We start from the raw sequence: 20,393 nt of genomic DNA on the forward strand, positions 1-20,393 counted from the left end.
TAAAGAACCAAGAAACTGTAATTTTTTTAGCCAAGTGAATGAAGCATGGCAATCAATGCTTTTCATAATTTATTCAACTACATACATGGCAATACTAACAATAAATGAAATAGAAATCAACACCTAACCCACTAAAATCCCAAAATTCTGGATAAACTACTTGGGAAGAGCTGTTAGCTCCTGCTCCTGGCCTATTAAAAACAGACAGGAAGTAGTCATTTGAAGCTAGAATTCCTTGTGGATGATCCCTAGTGATCTGGTCTGACTTTGATCTTAAAATTATACTGAAGTCTATGATTCTAGAGGTCACCAGTTGCTGGTAAGAGATATACTGGGGATGTGGGGTGGGAAGAAGGGAAAACTGAGCACACAGCTACTTCCTGCTGAAGCCAGGCCACCAGCAACTCACTGATCTGTGCCTGTGGTACCTTAAAGGCACAGGGCATTCGCAAAAGTCTCAGTCTTCTTAGGGATGCTATGGACCCCACCCAAACTCCTACACACAGGGCAGGTTTAGGACATGTCTGCCTATTTCAAGTGGCCCCTGGAGAATGAAGGAGAGACTGCAGAGGGAGTGGTCATGGAGTCAGAAGGCACAGGACAGGAGGGCCAGAGGGACGCAGCTCCAGGCCAGTCTGGACTTCACACCTACCCAAGCCAGGCAGGAATGGGACTAAGCCTAGTCACCTTACTGCACCATGTGGGATGCAGGGTGCAAGCCAAGTTGCCCCCACCATACAGAGAGGTTCATTTCCTATAAATGCACATGAGATGTGTTCCAGGACAGTCTCTCCTTCTAAGGAGCCAGCACCACTTGTTTGCATAGAGTAAGGAGGGTGGCCCAGAGGGAAAAGCATAAGGTTTAGAAGCAGACATACCTGACTCAAACCACAGCTTTGCTACTTCATTCATGCAGCTATTCATTCATTCAAAAACTTATCCAGAGTGCTCACTGTTCCAGGCATAACAACAAGGGAGATGACACTGTGGATTTTCCAAGTTAACTTGGATGATTCAGTAACTTCTCTCAGCTTCAATTTCTCATCTATAAAATAGAATGAATGATATGGGGGGATCTGGCAAGATAGTCAAATAGGAACAGCTCCGGTCTGCAGCTCCCAGTGACACCAACGCAGAAGGTGGGTAATTTCTGCATTTCCAACTGAGGTACCCTGTTCATCTCACTGGGACTAGTTAGGCAGTGAGCACAGCCCACGGAGGGTGAGCCAAAGGAGGGTGGGACATCGCCTCACCTGGGAAGTGCAAGGAGCAGGGGGCCTCCCTTTCCCAGCCAAGGGAAGGACTGTGCTATCCGGCCCAGATACCAAGCTTTTCCCAAGGTTTTTGCAGTCCACAGACCAGGAGATTCCCTCATGTGCCTACACCACCAGGGCCCTGGGTTTCAAGCACAAAACTGGGAGGCTGTTTGGGCAGACACTGAGCTAGCTGCAGGAGTTTTTTGGTTTTTTGTTTTTTGCATATCCCAGTGGCACCTGGAACCCCAGCAAGACAGAACCATTCACTCCCCTGGAAAGGAGGCTGACACCAGGGAGCCAAGGGATGATGGAGCTTGGTGTCTGCCATTACTGAGGCTTGGGTAGGTGGTTTTCCCTTAACAGTGCTAAAGAGGCCGGGAAGCTCAGACTGGGTGGAACTTAACACAGTGTGGCAAAGTGGCTGTGGCCAGACTGCCTCTATAGATTCCTTCTCACTGGGCAGGGCATCTCTGAAAGAAAGGCAGCAGCTCCAGTCAGGGGCTTATAGATAAAACTCCCATCTCCCTGGGACAGAGCACCTGGGAGAAGGGACGGCTGAGGGTGCAGCTTCAGCAGACTTAAACGTTCCTGCCTGCCAGCTCTGAAGAGAGCAACGGATCCTGACAAGGAGGATTCTCCCAGCACAGCGCTTGAGCTCTGCTAAGGGACAGACTGCCTCCTCAAGTGGGTCCCTGACTCCCATACTTCCTGACTGGGAGAGACCTCCCAACAGGGGCTGACAGACACCTCATACAGAAGAGCTCTAGCTGGCACTAGCCCAGTGCCCCTCCGGGATGAAGCTTCCAGAGGAAGGAGCAGGCGGCAATCTCTGCTGTTCTGCAGTCTCCACTGGTGATACCCAGGCAAATAGGGTCTGGAGTGTACCTCAACAAACTGCAGCAGACCTGCAGAAGAGGGGCCTGTTAGAAGAAAAACTAACAAACAGAAAGCAACAACATCAACATCAAAAAAAAAGGGACCCCCCCACAAAAAACCCATCCAAAGGTCATCAGCCTCAAAGATCAAAGGTAGATAAATCCATGAAGATGAGGAAAAAACCAGCACAAAAACGCTGAAAATTCCAAAAACCAGAATGCCTCTTCTCCAAATGATCGCAACTCCTCTCCAGCAAGGGCACAAAACTGGACGGAGAATGAGTTTGACAAACTGACAGAAGAAGGCTTCAGAAGGTGGATAATAACAAACTCTTCTGAGCTAAAGGACTACGTTCTAACCCAATGCAAAAAAGCGAAGAACCTTGACAAAAGGTTACAGGAACTGCTAACTAGAATAACCAGTTTAGAGAAGAACATAAATTACCTGATGGAGCTGAAAAACACAGGATGAGAACTTCATGAAGCATACACAAGTATCAATAGCCAAATTGATCAAGCAGAAGAAAGAATATCAGAGATTAAAGATCAACTTACTGAAATAAGGCATGAAGACAGGATTAGGGAAAAAAGACTGAAAAAGAACAAACAAAGCCTCCAAGAAATATGGACTATGTGAAAAGACCAAACCTACGATTGACTAGGGATCCCTAAAAGTGACGGGGAGAATGAAAACAAGTTGGAAAACACACTCATGATATTACCCAGGAGAACTTCCCCAACCTAGCAAGACAGGCCAACATTCAAATTCAGGAAATACAGAAAACACCACTAAGATACTGCTCAAGAAGAGCAACCCCAAGACACATAATCATCAGATTCTCCACGGTTGAAACAAAGGAAAAAATGTTAAGGGCAGCCAGAGAGAAAGGTCAGGTTATCTACAAAGGGAAGCCCATCAGACTAACAGCAGCTGTCTCTGCAGAAACTCTATAAGCCAGAAGAGAGTGGAGGCCAATATTCCATATTCTTAAAGAAAAGAATTTTAAACCCAGAATTTCATATCCAGCCAAACTAAGCTTCATAAGTGAAGGAGAAATAAAATCTTTTAACAGACAAGCAAATGCTGAGGGATTCTGTCACCACCAGGCCTGCCTTACAAGAGCTCCTGAACAAAGCACTAAATATGGAAGGAAAAACCGGTGCCAGCCACTGCAAAAACATACCAAAATATAAAGACCAACAACACTATGAAGAAACTGCATCAACTAATGTGCAAAATAACCAGCTAGCGTCATGACGACAGAATCAAATTCGCACATAACAATATTAACCTTAAATGTAAATGCGCTAAATGCCCCAATTAAAAGACACAGATGGGCCAAGCGCGGTAGCTCATGCCTGTAATCCCAGCACTTTGGGAGGCTAAGATGGGTACATCACGAGGTCAGGAGTTCGAGACCAGTCTGGCCAATATGGTGAAACCCCGTCTCTACTAAAAATATAAAAATAAGCTGGGTATGGAGGCGTGCACCTGTAGTTCCAGCTACTCGGGAGGCTGAGGCAGGAGAATCACTTGAACCTGGGAGGTGGAGGTTGCAGTGAGCCAAGATCACGCCACTGACTCCAGCATGGGCAACAGAGCAACACTCTGTCTCCAAAAAAAAAAAAAAAAAAAAAAAAAAAAAAAAAAAAAATTCCACACACAGACTGGCAAATTGCATAAAGAGTCAAAACCCATCGGTGTGCTGTATTCAGGAGACCCAGCTCATGTGCAAAGACACCCGTAGGCTCAAAATAAAGGGATAGAGGAATATTTACCAAGCAAATGGAAAGCAAAAAAAAAGCAGGGATTGCAATGCTAGTCTCTGATAAAACAGACTTTAAACTAACAAAGATCAAAAAAAAAAAAAAAAAAAGAAGGGCATTACATAATGGTAAAGGGATCAATGCAACTAGAAGAGCTAACTATCCTAAATATACATGCACCCAATACAGGAGCACCCAGATTCATAAAACAAGTTCTTAGAGACCTACAAAGAGACTTAAGACTCCCAAACAATAATACTGGGAGACTTTAACACCCCACTGCCAATATTAGACAGATCAACGAGACAGAAAATTAACAAAGATATTCAGGACTTGAACTCAGCTGTGGACCAAGCTGACCTAATCAACAGAATATACATTCTTCTCAGCACCACATAGCACTTATTCTAAAATTGACCACATAATTGGAAGTAAAACACTCCTCAGCAAATGCAAAAGAACGGAAATCATAACAAACAGTCTCTCAGACCACAGTGCAATCAAATTAAAACTCAGGATTAAGAAACTCACTCAAAACTGCACAACTAAATGAAAACTGAACAATTTGCTCCTGAATGACTACTGGGTAAATAATGAAATTAAAGCAGAAATAAAGAGTTCTTTGAAACCAATGAGAACAAAGAGACAACATACCAGAGTCTCTGGGACACAGCTAAAACAGTGTTAACAGGGAAATTTATAGCACTAAATGCCCACATCAGAAAGTGGGAAAGATCTAAAATTGACACCCTAACATCACAATTAAAAGCACTAGAGAAGCAAGAGCAAACAAATTCAAAAGCTAGCAGAAGATAAGAACTAACTGAGATCAGAGCAGAACTGAAGGAGACAGAGACATGAAAACCCCTTAGAAAAAAATAAATGAATCCAGGAACTGGTTTTTTTTAAAAGATTAACAAAATAGACCACTAACCAGAATAATAAAGAAGAAAGGAGAAAGGAATCAAATATACACAATAAAAAAAGATAAAGGAGATATCACCACTGATCCCACAGAAATACAAACTACCATCAGAGAATACTATGAACATCTCTACGCAAATAAACTAGAAAATCTAGAAGAAATGGATAAATTCCTGGACATACACAACCTCCCAAGACTAAATCAGGAAGAAGTCAAATCCCTGAAAAGACCAATAACAAGCTCTGAAATTGAGGCAGTAATTAACAGCCTACCAACCAAAAAAAGCCCGGGGCCAGACGGATTCACAGCCAAATTCTACTAGAGGTACAAAGAGGAGCTGGTACCATTCCTTCTGAAACTATTCCAAACAATAGAAAAAGAGAGACTCCTCCCTAACTCATTTTATGAAGCCAGCATCACGCTTATTCCAAAATCTGGCAGAGACACAACAAAAAAAGAAAATTTCAGGCCAATATCCCTGATGAACATCAATGCGAAAATCCTCAATAAAATACTGGCAAACTGAATCCAGAAGCACATCAAAAAGCTTATCCACCACGATCAAGTCGGTTTCATCCCTGGGATGCAAGGCTGGTTCAACATACGAAAATCAATAAATGTAATCCATCACATAAATAGAACCAATGACAAAAACCACATGATTATCTCAATAGATGCAGAAAAGGCCTTCAATAAAATTCAACACCCCTTCATGCTAAAAACACTACATAAACTAGGTACTAATGGAACATATCTCAAAATAATAAATAATAAGAGCTATTTATGACAAACCCATAGCCAATTTCATACTGAATGGGCAAAAGCTGGAAGCATTCCCTTTGAAAATCAGCACAAGACAGGGATGCCCTCTCTCACCACTCCTATTCAACACAGTATTGGAAGTTCTGGCCAGGGCAATCAGGCAAGAGAAAGAAATAAAGGGTATTCAAATACGAAGGGAGGAAGTAAAATTGTCTCTGTTTGCAGATGACATGATTGTATATTTAGAAAACCCTATTGTCTCATCCCAAAAACTCCTTAAGCTGATAAGCGACTTCTGCAAAGTCTCAGGATACAAAATCAATGTGCAAAAATCACAAGCATTCCTATACACCAATAATAGACAAGCAGAAAGCCAAGTCATGAATGAACTCCCATTCACAATTACTATAAAGAAAATAAAATACCTAGGAATGCAACTTACAAGGGACATGAAGGACCTCTTCAAGGAGAACTACAAACCACTGCTCAAGGAAATAAGAGAGGACACAAACAAATGGAAAACAAATCCATGCTCATGGATAGAAGAATCTATATCGTGAAAATGGCCATACTGCCCAAAGCAATTTATAGATGCTATGCTATTCCCATCAAGCTACCACTGACTTTCTTCACAGAACTAGAAAAACTACTTTAACTTTCATATGGAACCAAAAAAGAGCCCACATAGCCAAGACAATCCTAAGCAAAAAGAACAAGGCTGAAGACATTGCACTACCTGACTTCAAACTATACTATAAGGCTACAATAACCAAAACAGCATATACTAGTACCAAAACAGATACATAGATCAATGGAACAGAACAGAGGCCTCAGAAATAACACCACACATCTACAACCATCTGATCTTCGACAAACCTAACAAAAATAAGCAATGGGGAAAGGATTCCCTATTTAATATATAGTGCTGGGAAAACTGGCTAGCATGTGCAGAATCCAGAAACTAGGCCCCCTTCCTTATACCTTATACAAAAATTAACTCAAGATGGATTAAAGACTTTTTTTTTTTTTTTTTTTTTTTTTTAGGAGGCGGAGTCTCGCTCTGTCGCCCAGGCTGGAGTGCAGTGGCCGGATCTCAGCTCACTGCAAGCTCCGCCTCCCGGGTTTATGCCATTCTCTTGCCTCAGCCTCCCGAGTAGCTGGGACTACAGGTGCCCGCCACCTCGCCCAGCTAGTTTTTTGTATTTTTTAGTAGAGACGGGGTTTCACCGGGTTAGCCAGGATGGTCTCGATCTCCTGACCTCGTGATCCGCCCATCTCGCCCTCCCAAAGTGCTGGGATTACAGGCTTGAGCCACCGCGCCCGGCCAAGATGGATTAAAGACTTATACATAAAACCTAAAACCATGAAAACCCTAGAAGAAAACCTAGACAACAGCATTCAGGACATAGGCATGGACAAAGACTTCATGACTAAAACACCAAAAGCAACTGTAACAAAAGCCAAAATTGACAAATGGGATCTAATTAAACAAAAGAGCTTCTGCTCAGCATAAGAAACTATCAGAGTGAACAGGCGACCTATAGAATGGGAGAAAATTTTTGCAATCTATCCATCTGACAAAGGTCTAATATCCAGAATCTACAAGAAATTTACAAGAAAAAAAACAACCCCATAAAAGGTGGGCAAAGGACATGAACAGACACTTCTCAAAAGAAGACATTTATGTGGCCAACAAACATGAAAAAAAAGCTCATCATCACTGGTCATTAGAGAAATGCAAATAAAAACCACAACGAGATACCATCTCATGCCAGTTCGAACGGCAATCATTAAAAAGTCAGGAAACAACAGATGCTGGAGAGGATGTAGAGAAATAGGAACACTTTTACACTGTTGATGGAAGTGTAAATTAGTTCAACCATTGTGGAAGACAGTGTGGCGATTCCTCAAGGATCTAGAACCAGAAATACCATTTGACCCAGCAATCTCATTACCGGGTATATATACACTCAAAGGATTATAAATCATTCTACTATAAAGACACAGGCACATGTATGTTTACTGCAGCACTATTTACAACAGCAAAGACTTGGAACCAACCCAAATGCCCATCAATGATAGGCTGGATAAAGAAAATGTAGCATATATACACCATGGAATACTATGCAGCCATAAAAAAGAATAAGTTCATGTCCTTTGCAGGTACATGGATGAAGCTGGAAACCATCATCCTGAGCAAATTAACACAGGAACAGAAAACCAAACACTGCATGTTCTCACTCATAAGTGGGAGATGAACAATGAAAACACATGGACACAGGGAGGGGAACATCATACACTGGGGCCTGCCAAGGGGTCGGGGGAAAGGGGAGGGAGAGCATTAGGACAAATACCTAATGCATGTGGGGCTTAAAACCTAGATGATGGGTTGATAGGTGCAGCAAAACACCATGGCACATGTATACCTACGTAACAAACCTGCATGTTCAGCACATGTATCCCTTAAAGTAAAATAAAAATTTTTTTAAAGAAATTAAAAAAAAAAAAAGAATGAAATTACTTACTTCACAGGTTGCAGGTTCTCATGAAGAACGAAATATGGATACAGTTTCTGGCATATACCAAATTTTTTTATATTATGGATTTAAATTATATAATGTCCCATTTTGCACTGTTACTTGAGTTTTTTTTAAGCGAAAATTATCTATTTACAACAACCTATGATAATGTTATTCTTATCACAATTCCTTGAGTAGACATCTCTCTCCCACTAAAAGATTAAACTTCCAGTGGGAATGATGACTCACACCTGCAATCCCAGCTACTCAGGAGACTGAAGTGGGAGGATCACTTGAGGCCAGGATTTCAAGACCAGCCTGGGAAACAGCAGGACTCCATCTCTACAAAAAAAATTTTAAAACTTAACCAGGCATGATAGCAAGCACCTGAAGTCCCAGTTACTCAGGAGGCTAAGGTGGGAGAATAGCTTGAACCCAGGAGTTCAAGGCTGCAGTAAGTCGTGATCATGCCATTGCACTCCAGCCTGAGTGACAGAACGAGGTCAACTCTATTTAAAAAAAAAAGATTAAACTTATACCCACTTAAACTCATTAGATGGAGGTTTCAGAAACTTTAGTTTTTAAAACTCAAGTTGTGAATGTTACAGGTACATCACGACATGGCTCCCTGCTCCATGGAAGACCCTCACAGCACACAGGCCTGGCCATCCACTTCATCACTGTGACCTGGGTTCTTTGCTTTGCCTCTTAGGACTGGATGGGGTTTCAATGGGTCTCACCCATGACCTGATGTAGCTTAAAGGGGGGTGACGGGGTGTTTGTAGCTGAAGAAAAATAAGTTTTGTGTTTGTTGTTGAGGGGAGCAAAGGCCCACAGCCTGACACCTGTTCCCTGAGGAGGCATAAAAGAAACCTGGGGAAAGCAGAATGGTTGGTATCAGTGCACAAACTACAGGCCTACCCATCACGCCGCTAAGCAGTAATAGAGGCACAGGGAATGACAACAGGTGGCTGGCCCCAGCAGGGATGGGATGCCCTTTGAGGACTCCAAGTCAACCTTAAAAAAGAGGGTGTGGGGACCAGGAAGCTTATCCTCAGCACATGCATGCCACCTATGTGAATAGGAGGAAATAAAAAAAATAGCAAGGATAGCAAGTGGGGACGCTGGGATGGGGTGGGCCTGTCCCTCCGTCCCTCCGTCTCTCCCTCCCTCCTGTGCAGCCATGTTGCCCTGGGAGAACTGAGAACTGCAGAGTCTGAGAGTTCTCTTTCTCCTGTGATTAAAGGTTATGGAGAATTAAATCATAAACCTTTCATCTCTGTGATGCATGGTTCATCACCATACATGGGGAGGTGCTACCCACTGTGTCACTTTGTCTAATTTGAGTTTATTAGACCCTGGGCTGGCAAAGCCCAGGAAACTCACATGACAGATGCTATGTGAATGTATGTTAGCTATCACTGTGCATTTCGTTGACTGGACTTTTCTTAGGGAAACTGAAGGCAGATTTAATCTTTAGGAAAAAAGAGAATTCACCAAGATAATGTTTGAGTATTCCCTTGAAAACTGAGAGGCTGGCCATCTACAATAGGAACCCCAAGAGTATCTATGGCTTTGTTTATAAAATAGGTGAGGACATCAGATGCTTGGGCTTCTCTCTCAGGAAGTAGTGTGAACAGGGCTCACCAACACCAGAGGGAGATTTCTGCAGAACAGCTGGGAGAACCTCATGAACAGAATGAGGGGAGCAAGGATGGTGTGCTCAGCTCATTCCTAGGGCAGGAGAAGGAACATGCCTCACATCCCAAAGGCGATCTCAACACTCCCTCAAGGATGCGGGGTCTTTCCTGCAACAGCTTTGACTGGCTTGGGTGAAGCCGCCCACCACTACCCACCAAGGCCATTACCTGCTTTCCCTTCACCACGTGCTTGGGTACTGGCACTCTGACCTCCAGGTCAGTATAGTCCTGTGACCAGGTGTAGTTCTCTCGGACAGCACCATTGTAACTGTCGGGATTTTTCTGGAACTGCTCCTGCATCCTGAAAAAGAATAAAAAAGGTAAGATCCCAGCCAGCCATGCCTGAGCAGACGACCCCACGGGCAGCCCAGCCACATGCCACTCCTACATCCTGGAGACGTGACCAACTCAAGTTTCATCTCAAGCTCACTTGCTCTGGCATCTGCAAACCCCTCCTCTTTTCGGGTGATTTCCTTTCTGACCCTCCTACATGGTACCCCTGGAAATCACATGACAAGGGAAAAGCTACAGAAAAGAAACCTCAGTGCAGCACCCTACAGTTTAGGAAAAGTATCTGGGACCACAGTCAAAGTATAGCTGGTGCTGCTGGCCTTCAGAGTACTGAGATCCAGGCCTGTTAATTAACCAGAGGGCCCTTATTAATAAAATTCTTAGGCTCATGAGTCCTTGGTTTCTTATAAACTGCTTGGCAAGGCCTATTTTTAAAAAAAGGAAAAAAAAAAAGAGGCCAGGTGTGGTGGCTCATGCCTGTAATCCCAGCACTTTGGGAGGCCAAGGGTGGGTGAATCACCTGAGGTCCGGAGTTCGAAACCAGCCTAGCCAACATGGTGAAACCCTGTCTCTACTAAAAATACAAAAATTAGCTAAGCATGGGAGCACATGCCTGTAATCCCAGCTACTTGGAAGGCTTAGGGAGGAGAATTGCTTGAACCTGAGAGGCAGAGGTTGCAGGTTGCAGTGAGCTAAGATTGCACCATTGCACTCTAGCCTGGGCAACAAGAGCGAAACTCCATCTCAAAAAAAAAAAAAAAAAAGGCAAAACTATTTCATCCTGCAGCTGCTAAACTTCAATCCTAATCCAACCCCTAGCCTCTATTTTCTCCTAGTAAATAAATCAAAGCTAAAAGGACTGCATTAAACTTATATACATCATTTGTAAGACATAAGTAAAACGTTTAATGAGACAGCCTAAAAAACTCAATCAAGCAAGTTGTATTGTATAGGCCTGTTATAAACACAGCACAGATACAGATAAACCTACCAAGAAGCTGATGTTAAAAATAAAATATAATATTTTCCATAAAATGTAACAATGCTAATAATATAAACACTATGTAAGTCTAGACTCACAAGTCCATTATAGTGAACTGAAGATCTAAATTACAGACAAAAGCCTAGTCATGGAGGAGGCAGCAGCTATGAACACAGAACATTCCAACAGTAGGTGAAGCTCAGTCAACTTCTCCAGGGTCTGCTCAGAGACAAGCAGACAAAATCTGGCAGGGAGACAGCCACATGGGCTCGTAAACAATGTGTGTACTATGATCCTGTTCATATAGGAAAACACAAAACTACATGTATCTACATCTATGTATCTTACACATGCAAGACAAGGGTTGGGAAGGGGTGGTCCAAGAGCGCAGGCTTTCTCTGGCCAGAGTTCTAAGACAAGAACATATTTACCTTCCGTGGGTATGCTCTGCACACTGTCTATGCATGAAGCTGGGCCTCCACCACAGCCTGAGTCCTCTGGGCTTGGCAACTGGTGGCTGTTAAGAACTGAATTGGGTCCCCTTGCTATGTTGGAATCTTAATCCCCAGGACCTCAGAATGTGACCTTAATAAAAACAGGGTCTTTACACAGGTGACGCAGTTACAACAAGGTCATTAGGGTAGGCCCCAATCCACTATGACTGATGTCCTTAAAAGGGGGACTTTGGAGAGACGATGTGAAGGCCATGTGGAGACAATGGAGTGATGTGCCTATAGGCCAAGGAACGCCAAGGACCGCAGGACACCACCTAAAGCTTGAAGAGGAGAGGGAATATCTTCCCCTAAGGCCTTCAGAGGGAACATGGCCCTGCTGACACCTTGATCTCAGACTTCGCTTCTAAGAACTCTGACAGAATCAACAGTTGTTTAAGCTGCCCATTTTGTGGTACGTTATTGTGGTAGCATGAACAAACACAGTGGCTAAGGAAACTAATTTCAATCAGAGGTGATATTCAAAATTCAGCACTGAATATTGGCAGGACTAGACACCAACCACTAACTTCTAGACACTCAGAAGAGATGTCAGCCTTAAACTACTCAGACAGGCGGGCCACTGTGGGACAGAGAAATGACATATGGAAACCAGGAGTCACACAGGATTCCTGGCTGAACGACATGAGAAACAGGGTGCGGGGAAGGAAACTAAAGAATGTTCAGTATGCTGAAAACGGGCAGCAAAAGAAAGATTTAGATGCAATAGATGCAACCAATAAACACATTTTCAAAGACGATTTAGTGATACGGAGGAAGCTTTCAATATACCATAAAACTGAAAAGAGGGTATTGTTACTTTTAAGTATGGAATGACTTTAATTTCTAAGAAGAAACATAATATACACACGTGTGTACACATATATGAAAAAGACTGAAAAGAAGCACATTAAATCTTTGTGGTTATCTCTGATAGTAGAGTAACACGGAATCTGACTTTCTTCTTTGTGCCTAGGTATTATCCAAACTCCCTAGAATATGCAGACATTTTTATAACCAAGAGAAAAATGGTTCTCTTTAAAAAATGCTAACAGGAGACAGTGATGCACCCTGCAGCCCCTGTATCCAGGTGCGGTCCCAGGGCCACAGCAGCAGCACTAGCCTGACACTTGGAGCAGAGTACGAAGGAGTCAAACACAGAGAGGGGGACTCACCCAGCCCCCAAGTTTCCACAGGATCCTTCTAGGTGAGCACTGACAGCAGCTTTAAGACTCACATCTGACATAAATATGCTTGAACATGCAGAGAATATTTCCAAAAGAACAATAGGATAGCAGCAGCTATTTTTAAGGCTGGAAACTGTAGACTTCTTTTCATTGACACTTTTGTACACACATTACCATTTGAAAAAAGTCAAAATTATGAAAACATACAAATAAAATACCCCCCCCCCCCCCCAACACACACAAAATAAAGACCAACATGGCCTCAGCACTTGGCAGAGATCAGGGAGTAAACATGAAGACTCCTCAAAAGTTGGGGGAAAAAAATGGCTCTCTCAAGAAAGGAGAATGAGTATAATGCCGGGGGATATCCTTGGGGATGCTGCCGCCAGCAACAGTGCAGTCACTCAGCTTATACCACCAGTGATGCCCACATGGGTTCTGCCTCCTCCAGGGCAAATGGCAGTCAGTCTCTGCCTTGGAGTGAGGGGGGACATCTGTCACCCTTGCCACTACACACTGCAGTAAAGCTGTATGCTTTTGGAGAGGGCTCTGGTCACACAGAACCTGCCTCACCCCATCCTCCTGCCATGTCCTCAGCAGCCCTGGCCTGGCTCCTCTTGCATGGAACCTGCAGATTCCCTCCACAGGAAGCAGGAGAATCACTCCTTAAACAGCCCTTGCAAGTTGTTGGGCGCTTTTTATAGTGCTCTGAATGCACATTCTATTTAAATAAGGTTGATTATTTCCAGCCAACAGTATGTAAAAATAAGCGTCCTGTCAATGCAGGTGTCTCTGGCCCCCACTGTGCCACTGTTGGTCACCCCTGCAGCTGCAGGCCTGGGCACACGGTAGGAGGCAGGGGAGGGAGCATCCATGCTTCAGCACCAAGGGTGGGAGTAGGAAAGTGAGTCAGCAGTCAGGTTGAAGATTATGGAGTAGGTCTCCCTGCAGCTCCCACTCCTGTTGAGCTGGGATAACAAGGTTCTAAATGTGTTAAAGGAAAAACACAGAACAGGCTCTGTTGCCTGTTGGGTGCTGTGGGTAGCAGGGCCCTCTGTCTCCTTGGGGATAGGCCAGACCCTTCCTGGCAGACTGTAGGCCTAGGTGCTGCTGAGTGTGGCAAGCCAGGCACCAGGGTCACCTGCACAGGGAGAGCTGGCAGCACTGTCACCAGGAGTCACTGTCATGCAGGCAAGCAGTTCTTGACTAAGTAGGTCAGGTTTCTGACCAGGTTTCTGAGACTCATCGTCAGGAACCTGACCTACCCAATCCGCCTGTTTGAGTGCTGCCACTAGAAACCAAAAGGTCCTCTCTCCTTCCTTTTTTTTTTTTTTTTGAGACGGAGTCTCGCTCTGTCGTCCAGGCTGGTGTACAATGCCACAATCTCGGCTCACTGCAACCTTTGCCTCCCAGGTTCACGCAATTCTCCTGCCTCAGTCTCCAGAGTAGCTGAGATTACGGGTGCGCACCACCACTCCCAGCTAATTTTTGTATTTTAGTACAGATGGGGTTTACCATGTTGGCCAGGCTGGTCTCGAATTCCTGACCTCAAGTGATCCACCTGCCTCAGCCTCCCACAGTGCTGGGATTACAGGCGTGGGCCACCGTGCCCAGCCTCCTCCCATTTGTTTTTAAAAAACACAGGATTAGGCTAGGCTCACACTTGTAATTTCAGCACTTTGGGAGGCCAAAACAGGAGGATTACTTGAGGCCATGAGTCTGAGACCAGCCTGGGCAATATAAGAAGACGCATCCTACAAAACATTTTAAAATTAGCCACACATATGGTGCACACCTGTAGTGTCAGTCACTTGAGGGGTTGAGGTGGGAGAATGGATTGAGCCCAGGAGTTCAAGGTTATAGTGAGCTATGATTGTGCCACTGCACTCCAGCCTGGATGACAGAATGAGACCCTGTCTCTAAAACGAAACAAAAAACAGGATCAGACAATCCTGATTTTCCAAAAGCTGATGGCAAATATGTAAAATGAAGAGTAAAAGGAGGTCAAAGACCTAACCTAAAGAGTTTTGTCTAGGAAGCTAGAGCCCCAAACCTGTAATAGATTTATAATTCAACCAGATAAGGGCTGACCTCAAGCTCTTCTCCAGAGAGAGAATGCCTATGATAGGCATTGACTGCCTGACTAAAGGCGAGGTTTGGCTCCCCAAGTCACAGCCAGTGATTCCAAAGCGGAGGTGTTTGCACAGAAATGTCAAGCTTGCTGCTCCCCACTTCCCGCCCCCTTGGGCTCAGTGATTGAGGCCCGATTTGTCAACCCCCTCTCTGTCACCCCAAATACAGCTGTTCTTTCATGTCTCTTGCAATCAATCCTGTCTACCCTTTAAATGTTAACACTCTTAACTACATTGCCCTTAACTACCTTGCACAAAAGCCACTACTCTGTGCAAAGATGACAACATCCCTGTCACCCTCATCGCCTTCCATTATCCCAGGTGAGAGCTGTCATCACACCTCAACACCTGTTGACCTCACTGTCCCCTCAGGAGAGGTCCCACAACATTTGGGTGCAATGTACATATATGTGTGCTAGGGTCTGAAATGTTTGTGTTCCCCTAAAACGTGTATCTTGAAATCCTAACCCCGAAGGTGATGGCAGTAGGAGGTGGGGCCTTTAGGAAGTGATTAGGTCATGAGGGTGGAGCCTCTGAGTGGGATTAGTGCCCTTATATGGAGGTCTCAAAGAGCTTCCTCATCCCTTCCACCATGGGAGAACACCACATGAAAACAGAGATCCATGAATCAGGAAGCAGGGCCTCCCCAGACACTGAATCTACTGGTGCCTTATCTTGGACTTCCAGCCTCCAGAATTGTGAGACATAAATTTCTGTGGTCTACAAGCCACCCAGGCTATGGTATTTTGTTATAGTAGCCGAAATGGACTAAGCCAGCACGTGTGTATGTGTGCATAGTACATATGTGTGGTATATGTGCAGTGCACTGCGTGATAAAGGTATGTGTGCACTATATGTGTGTGGGGGTACATGTGTGTGCATACAATGTGTGTGTGCCACATGCATGTGTTTGGTATATGTGTACCTGCATGTGCATACAGGCATGTGTAATGTGTGTGCAGTCTGTATGTGTGGTGCATGTGTGCGGTACACATGTGCACGCAATGTATGTGGTGTGTGTGTGGTGCTTGTGGGCATGCAGTATGTGTCTGCTATGTGCATGTGTGTGGTATGCATGTATGCATGCAGTGTGCATATGTGTGCATAAGGTATAGTATGGGTGTGGTATGGGCATGCAGTTTTTATGTGTGTGATGTACGTGCCATAGGTATGAGGCAACCAGCAGACATGGCTCACTCTCTCCCTTGAAATTCTCACCTGTCTCTGACCAATTTTCTTCTCATCTCACTGACCCGGCACATCCCACACCAGGATGGGAGCCATGGCTGCCTCTCTTCTCAGTCTCTTCGCATGCCACTGTGACTACATTATTCTCAACAACCTCGTATGGCTCCCTATGGCCCAGGAGACAAGGCCAGGGCCTCAGCAAGGCACTCAAGGTAGCCCATGATTGAGTGTCATGATTCCTTCCTCCCTTTTTCCTCCTGCTCCCACAAATGAATACTCCTCCTCATCTGTCAACTCTTCCCTGCCTATGCTCAGTCTCAACTCAAGATTCTTTCCACCTGATGGAAATACGGTCAATTTTCTTCTGGGTTTCTTCATTTTCAAAGCTTTATAAAATAAGCATTATTATAAAAATGACCCATCCTTGAGGCCCACTGCCCTGCTTCTGAAGCCTAAAACTCATGGTCGACCAGGCCCACTTCCTACTTCTCGGCTGTATCTTCCTAGGAGTGTTCACTCCCAAGAGCTTGTCCACTCATGCGGATTTCAGTGCTCAAAAATGACTCAATGCCTGGACCCCAGCCCTAGGCCCCCAGCTGCCAGGTCTGCCCCAACTCCAGCAACCCAGACGTAGACTGGGCCTTGGTCTTGACTTCTGCAGCCTTCAACCTTCTCACTTATGAAGGGACAGGCTGGAGCCAGTCACCACTCCCAGGCTTCTGCACAGACAAGCAACTCATACTAACCAGCCTTCCTGCAACTCTTGCCAGATTCATCTGTCTAGAGGGCGGTGCCTCCCTGCCTGCTGCCCAGCTCCCACTGAGGCTCCCCTACCCACCAGGCTCCTTTCGTTGCTGTGCATGCATTATTTCTAAGTTCATGCTTCTTTACTAGCAGGGACGTGACCTCCCCCCCCCCGACCCCGCCCATCAGGCCAACTGTGGATAACATGCCACCTCAGCCAGCTGCACAAAAGGCTTGGTGACAATGTAGCAGCCACCCCGGGCCACAGGCTCTGGTCTCAAGTATGTCCTACAAATCAATGTCTCCAAGCCAGTCCCACAGCAGTCAAGCAGTTTCCACGCTCTGTGTGTCTGTGGTGTCCAACCTGAGGTCAAGCCCAGCTTCCCTGCACACCAACCAGGGACTAGGTCACTCAGCCTCTCTGTGCCTTGGTCCCCGACCTATAAAATGGGAAGACTAACAGCATCTCTCCCAAAAGGTGAGGAACAAACCATTTAAAATGACTAAAACAAGGTATCGTGACACTCAGTACTGCTTTCTTAGTCCTTTCCCTTTAGAAAGTCTTTGGCTATGGAAAGATAGTTCAATGAGCTGCTTTTATGACTATGGGATGATTCTTGAACCCTCTGAGACATTTGGAGAGAGAAGTTATGCCTCTTATAATTCTACAGATTTTATCTGTAAGGTGCTTTTTCTAAAAATCTAGTGTCAACAAGTTTATCGACACCTGATTTATTACCTCTTTAGCATCTACCACACATTGGTCTTCCAATGATGGTAGCTGCCTACTTCAAAGATAATGCTAACTCACCAAGAGGAGAGCCAGAGTTCCTAGAGATGTGGCTAGTCCCCAACCTGGGGCCAGAACACACAGGGTTAGCCTAGCTGTCTTCCTTACAGCAAGTGGGGAACTGTCAAAGACCAGGAGGGTCATGCTGAAAGGACACATCAGTCAATTTCAGAAGGCTCCCTGCTGGCCAAAGATGGGACAATCATAAATAAATAAATGAAGTCCACAATGGACTAAAGCACATAGTATATTAAAAATCTATGAGTTAAGCCGGGTGCAGTGGCTCACACCTGTAATCCCAGCACTCTGGGAGGTGGAGGTGGGCGGATCACTAGGTCAGGAGATCGAGACCACGTTGAAACCCCATCTCTACTAAAAGTACAAAAAATTAGCTGGGCGTGGTGGCATGTGCCTGTAGTTCCAGCTACTCAGGAGGCTGAGGCCAGGAGAATGGCGTGAACCCAGGAGGCGGAGCTTGCAGTGAGCCGAGATGGCGCCACTGCACTCCAGCCTGGGCAACAGAGTGAGACTCCGTCTCAAACAACAACAACAAAAAAATTCCATGAGTTCATAAAACAAAATCTCCAGGGGTCACCTTTAGTGATCAGAGAACAGCTCAACCTGAAAAGTCATCAATAAAATGGTTCCATAGGAACTGTAATTTCAGAAAGGCCATGCCCCTAAATAAGAACTCTAGATAATAAGCAAAGAAGGTAAAACAGAAGGAGAACATCACTATCTTGCACCATCTTCTGTAATGAAGGCAATGAGTTTGGCAACTTTCATTCATTCCTGGTGAGCACCAAGTGAAAAGCTGAGGAGGAACCTGTGACAGAAGGATCCAGAACACCCCAAATATCTGTGACACACATGCTATGTACCCCCTGAAAGGGCCTGCCTATTGGGTACCACTGCCCCCAACACAGGACCTCGATTCCATTCCAACCTACAGGTCTGAATACCACTTCACAGTAAAGACGAGGGGCAGAGAAGCACGGCCATCAAAACCAGGAGCACACAGTCAGCCAGATCTAGAATCAGTGAAATTATACAAGGCTAAGTTCTAAGTTTTTTGGACAAATACATGGCATGGGACAAAAAATGAGAAGGGGAACTACTCTAAATTAAGAATCATAAGATCTATCAACCAAATTCAATGTTTGGACCTTTGCTGGGATGCTAATTTGAAGAAAAAAAAATTTTTGAGACAATCAGGAAAATCAGTAAATACTGACTGGGTATTAGATGATTTTAAGGAATTATAAATTTGTAAGATAAGATAATTCTGTTAAATTTAAGACCTTATTTCTTGTTGAAGTATTTACGGGTGAAATTACATGATGTCTGGGATTTGTTCCATCAAAAACAAAACCAAAAGTCTGAGGGTAGGGAGAAAGATGAAACAACTACCATGACGTGTTGCTAAGTGATGAAGCAGGGTGAAAGTTTCGTGGGCATTCATTATGCTATTCCCTCCTTTTTGTGTACTTCTGAAAATCTAAAGAGTCTGTCTTGGCTATACATCTAGGAGTAGAACTTCTAGGTCAAAGGATATATACATGTTCAACTTTAAGAGATAATGCCAAACTGTTTTCCAGAGGGATTGCCCCAATTTACTCTCACCAGCAAAGTGGGTCATGCTACAGAACTACAGGATCCATGCTTTGTACTGTCAGACTTTATAAAATCTTGCCAATTACATATACATAAAAATAGTTCTCAGTATAGTTTTAACTCACATTTCTCTGCTTCTTAATGGGGCTGAACAGCTCTTCATATACTTATTGGTCATATATGTCTCATCACCTGTGAAATTCCAGTTCATGTCTTTCACGACTTTTGTTTGTAATTTCTTTGATTTGTAGAAGTTCTTTACATATTTGGATAAGAATTATTTGTTGGTTTATAGTTTACAAATACTTTCTGGTTATAAGTTGTCTTCATACTTTAAAGATGTCTATCTAGTCAACACAAATTCTTCATTTTAATATAGTCAAATGCACCAATCTTTTTTAACATTAACATTTTTATATACTCAGAACTCCTGCCTTCCTTAAAGTCTAAAAGAGAGTTACATCAATTTTCTACTCATATTTTTTTTTATTCTCTGTTATTACTCCCTTTTCTTTTTTTCTTTCTTTTCCTTTTTTTTTTTTTTTTGAGACAGAGACTTGCTCTGTCACCCAGGCTGGAATGCAGTGGCACAATCTTGGCTCACTGCAACCTCTGCCTCCTGGGTTCAAGCAATTGTCCTGCCTCAGCCTCCCAAGTAGCTGGGATTACAGATGTGTGCCACCATGCCCGGCTAATTTTTCTATTTTTAGTAGAGACGGGATTTTACCATGTTGGTCAGGCTGGTCTCAAATGCCTGAACTCGTGATCCGCCCGCCTTGGCCTCCCAAAGTGCTGGGATTACAGGCATGAGCCACCATGCCTGCCAATATCATTCCATTTTTGTTTCTTTGTAAATTCTCTTTTCTTCTCTTAATAAGTTGTACCAGAAGTTTGTCTATGTTGATGTTTTTTTCTTTCAAAGAACCAATTTTTGCCTTTTGCTGATATTCTCTATTTGCCATTTAAAGTCCAGCTGAGGAACACAGAGAGAGACCCCAGGGACTACCCTGTCACTGACCTGATTCTGGCCAGTGTGGGGGCCACAGGGGCTGGGGCAGCCCCACTGACACTGTTTGATTAGTCAGGAAGGCTCACTTTAATAAAAAATTCTTATAAGAAGTGTATTTGAAAATGTGTTTTACATTTTAAAATTAACTTTGTGGCTACAGT

The 20,393-nt window shown here is 44.1% G+C and overlaps 1 protein-coding gene across 3 annotated transcripts in view; it reads right to left on the reverse strand.

Moving 5' to 3' along the window:
• The window catches only part of NUDCD3 (NudC domain containing 3), a 107,223-nt gene that overhangs the window by 33,414 nt on the left and 53,416 nt on the right, over positions 1 to 20,393 (reverse strand). For all 3 annotated transcript variants that reach the window (XM_023226327.3, XM_023226328.3, XM_023226329.3), the window contains exon 3: positions 9,973 to 10,105. In XM_023226327.3, coding sequence (XP_023082095.1) covers positions 9,973 to 10,105 — 133 coding nt within the window. The remainder of the gene's footprint in view (positions 1 to 9,972; positions 10,106 to 20,393) is intronic.

The sequence above is a fragment of the Piliocolobus tephrosceles genome, chromosome 8 (genome assembly GCF_002776525.5).
Source record: "Piliocolobus tephrosceles isolate RC106 chromosome 8, ASM277652v3, whole genome shotgun sequence".
In the NCBI taxonomy this organism is placed as follows: domain Eukaryota; kingdom Metazoa; phylum Chordata; class Mammalia; order Primates; family Cercopithecidae; genus Piliocolobus; species Piliocolobus tephrosceles.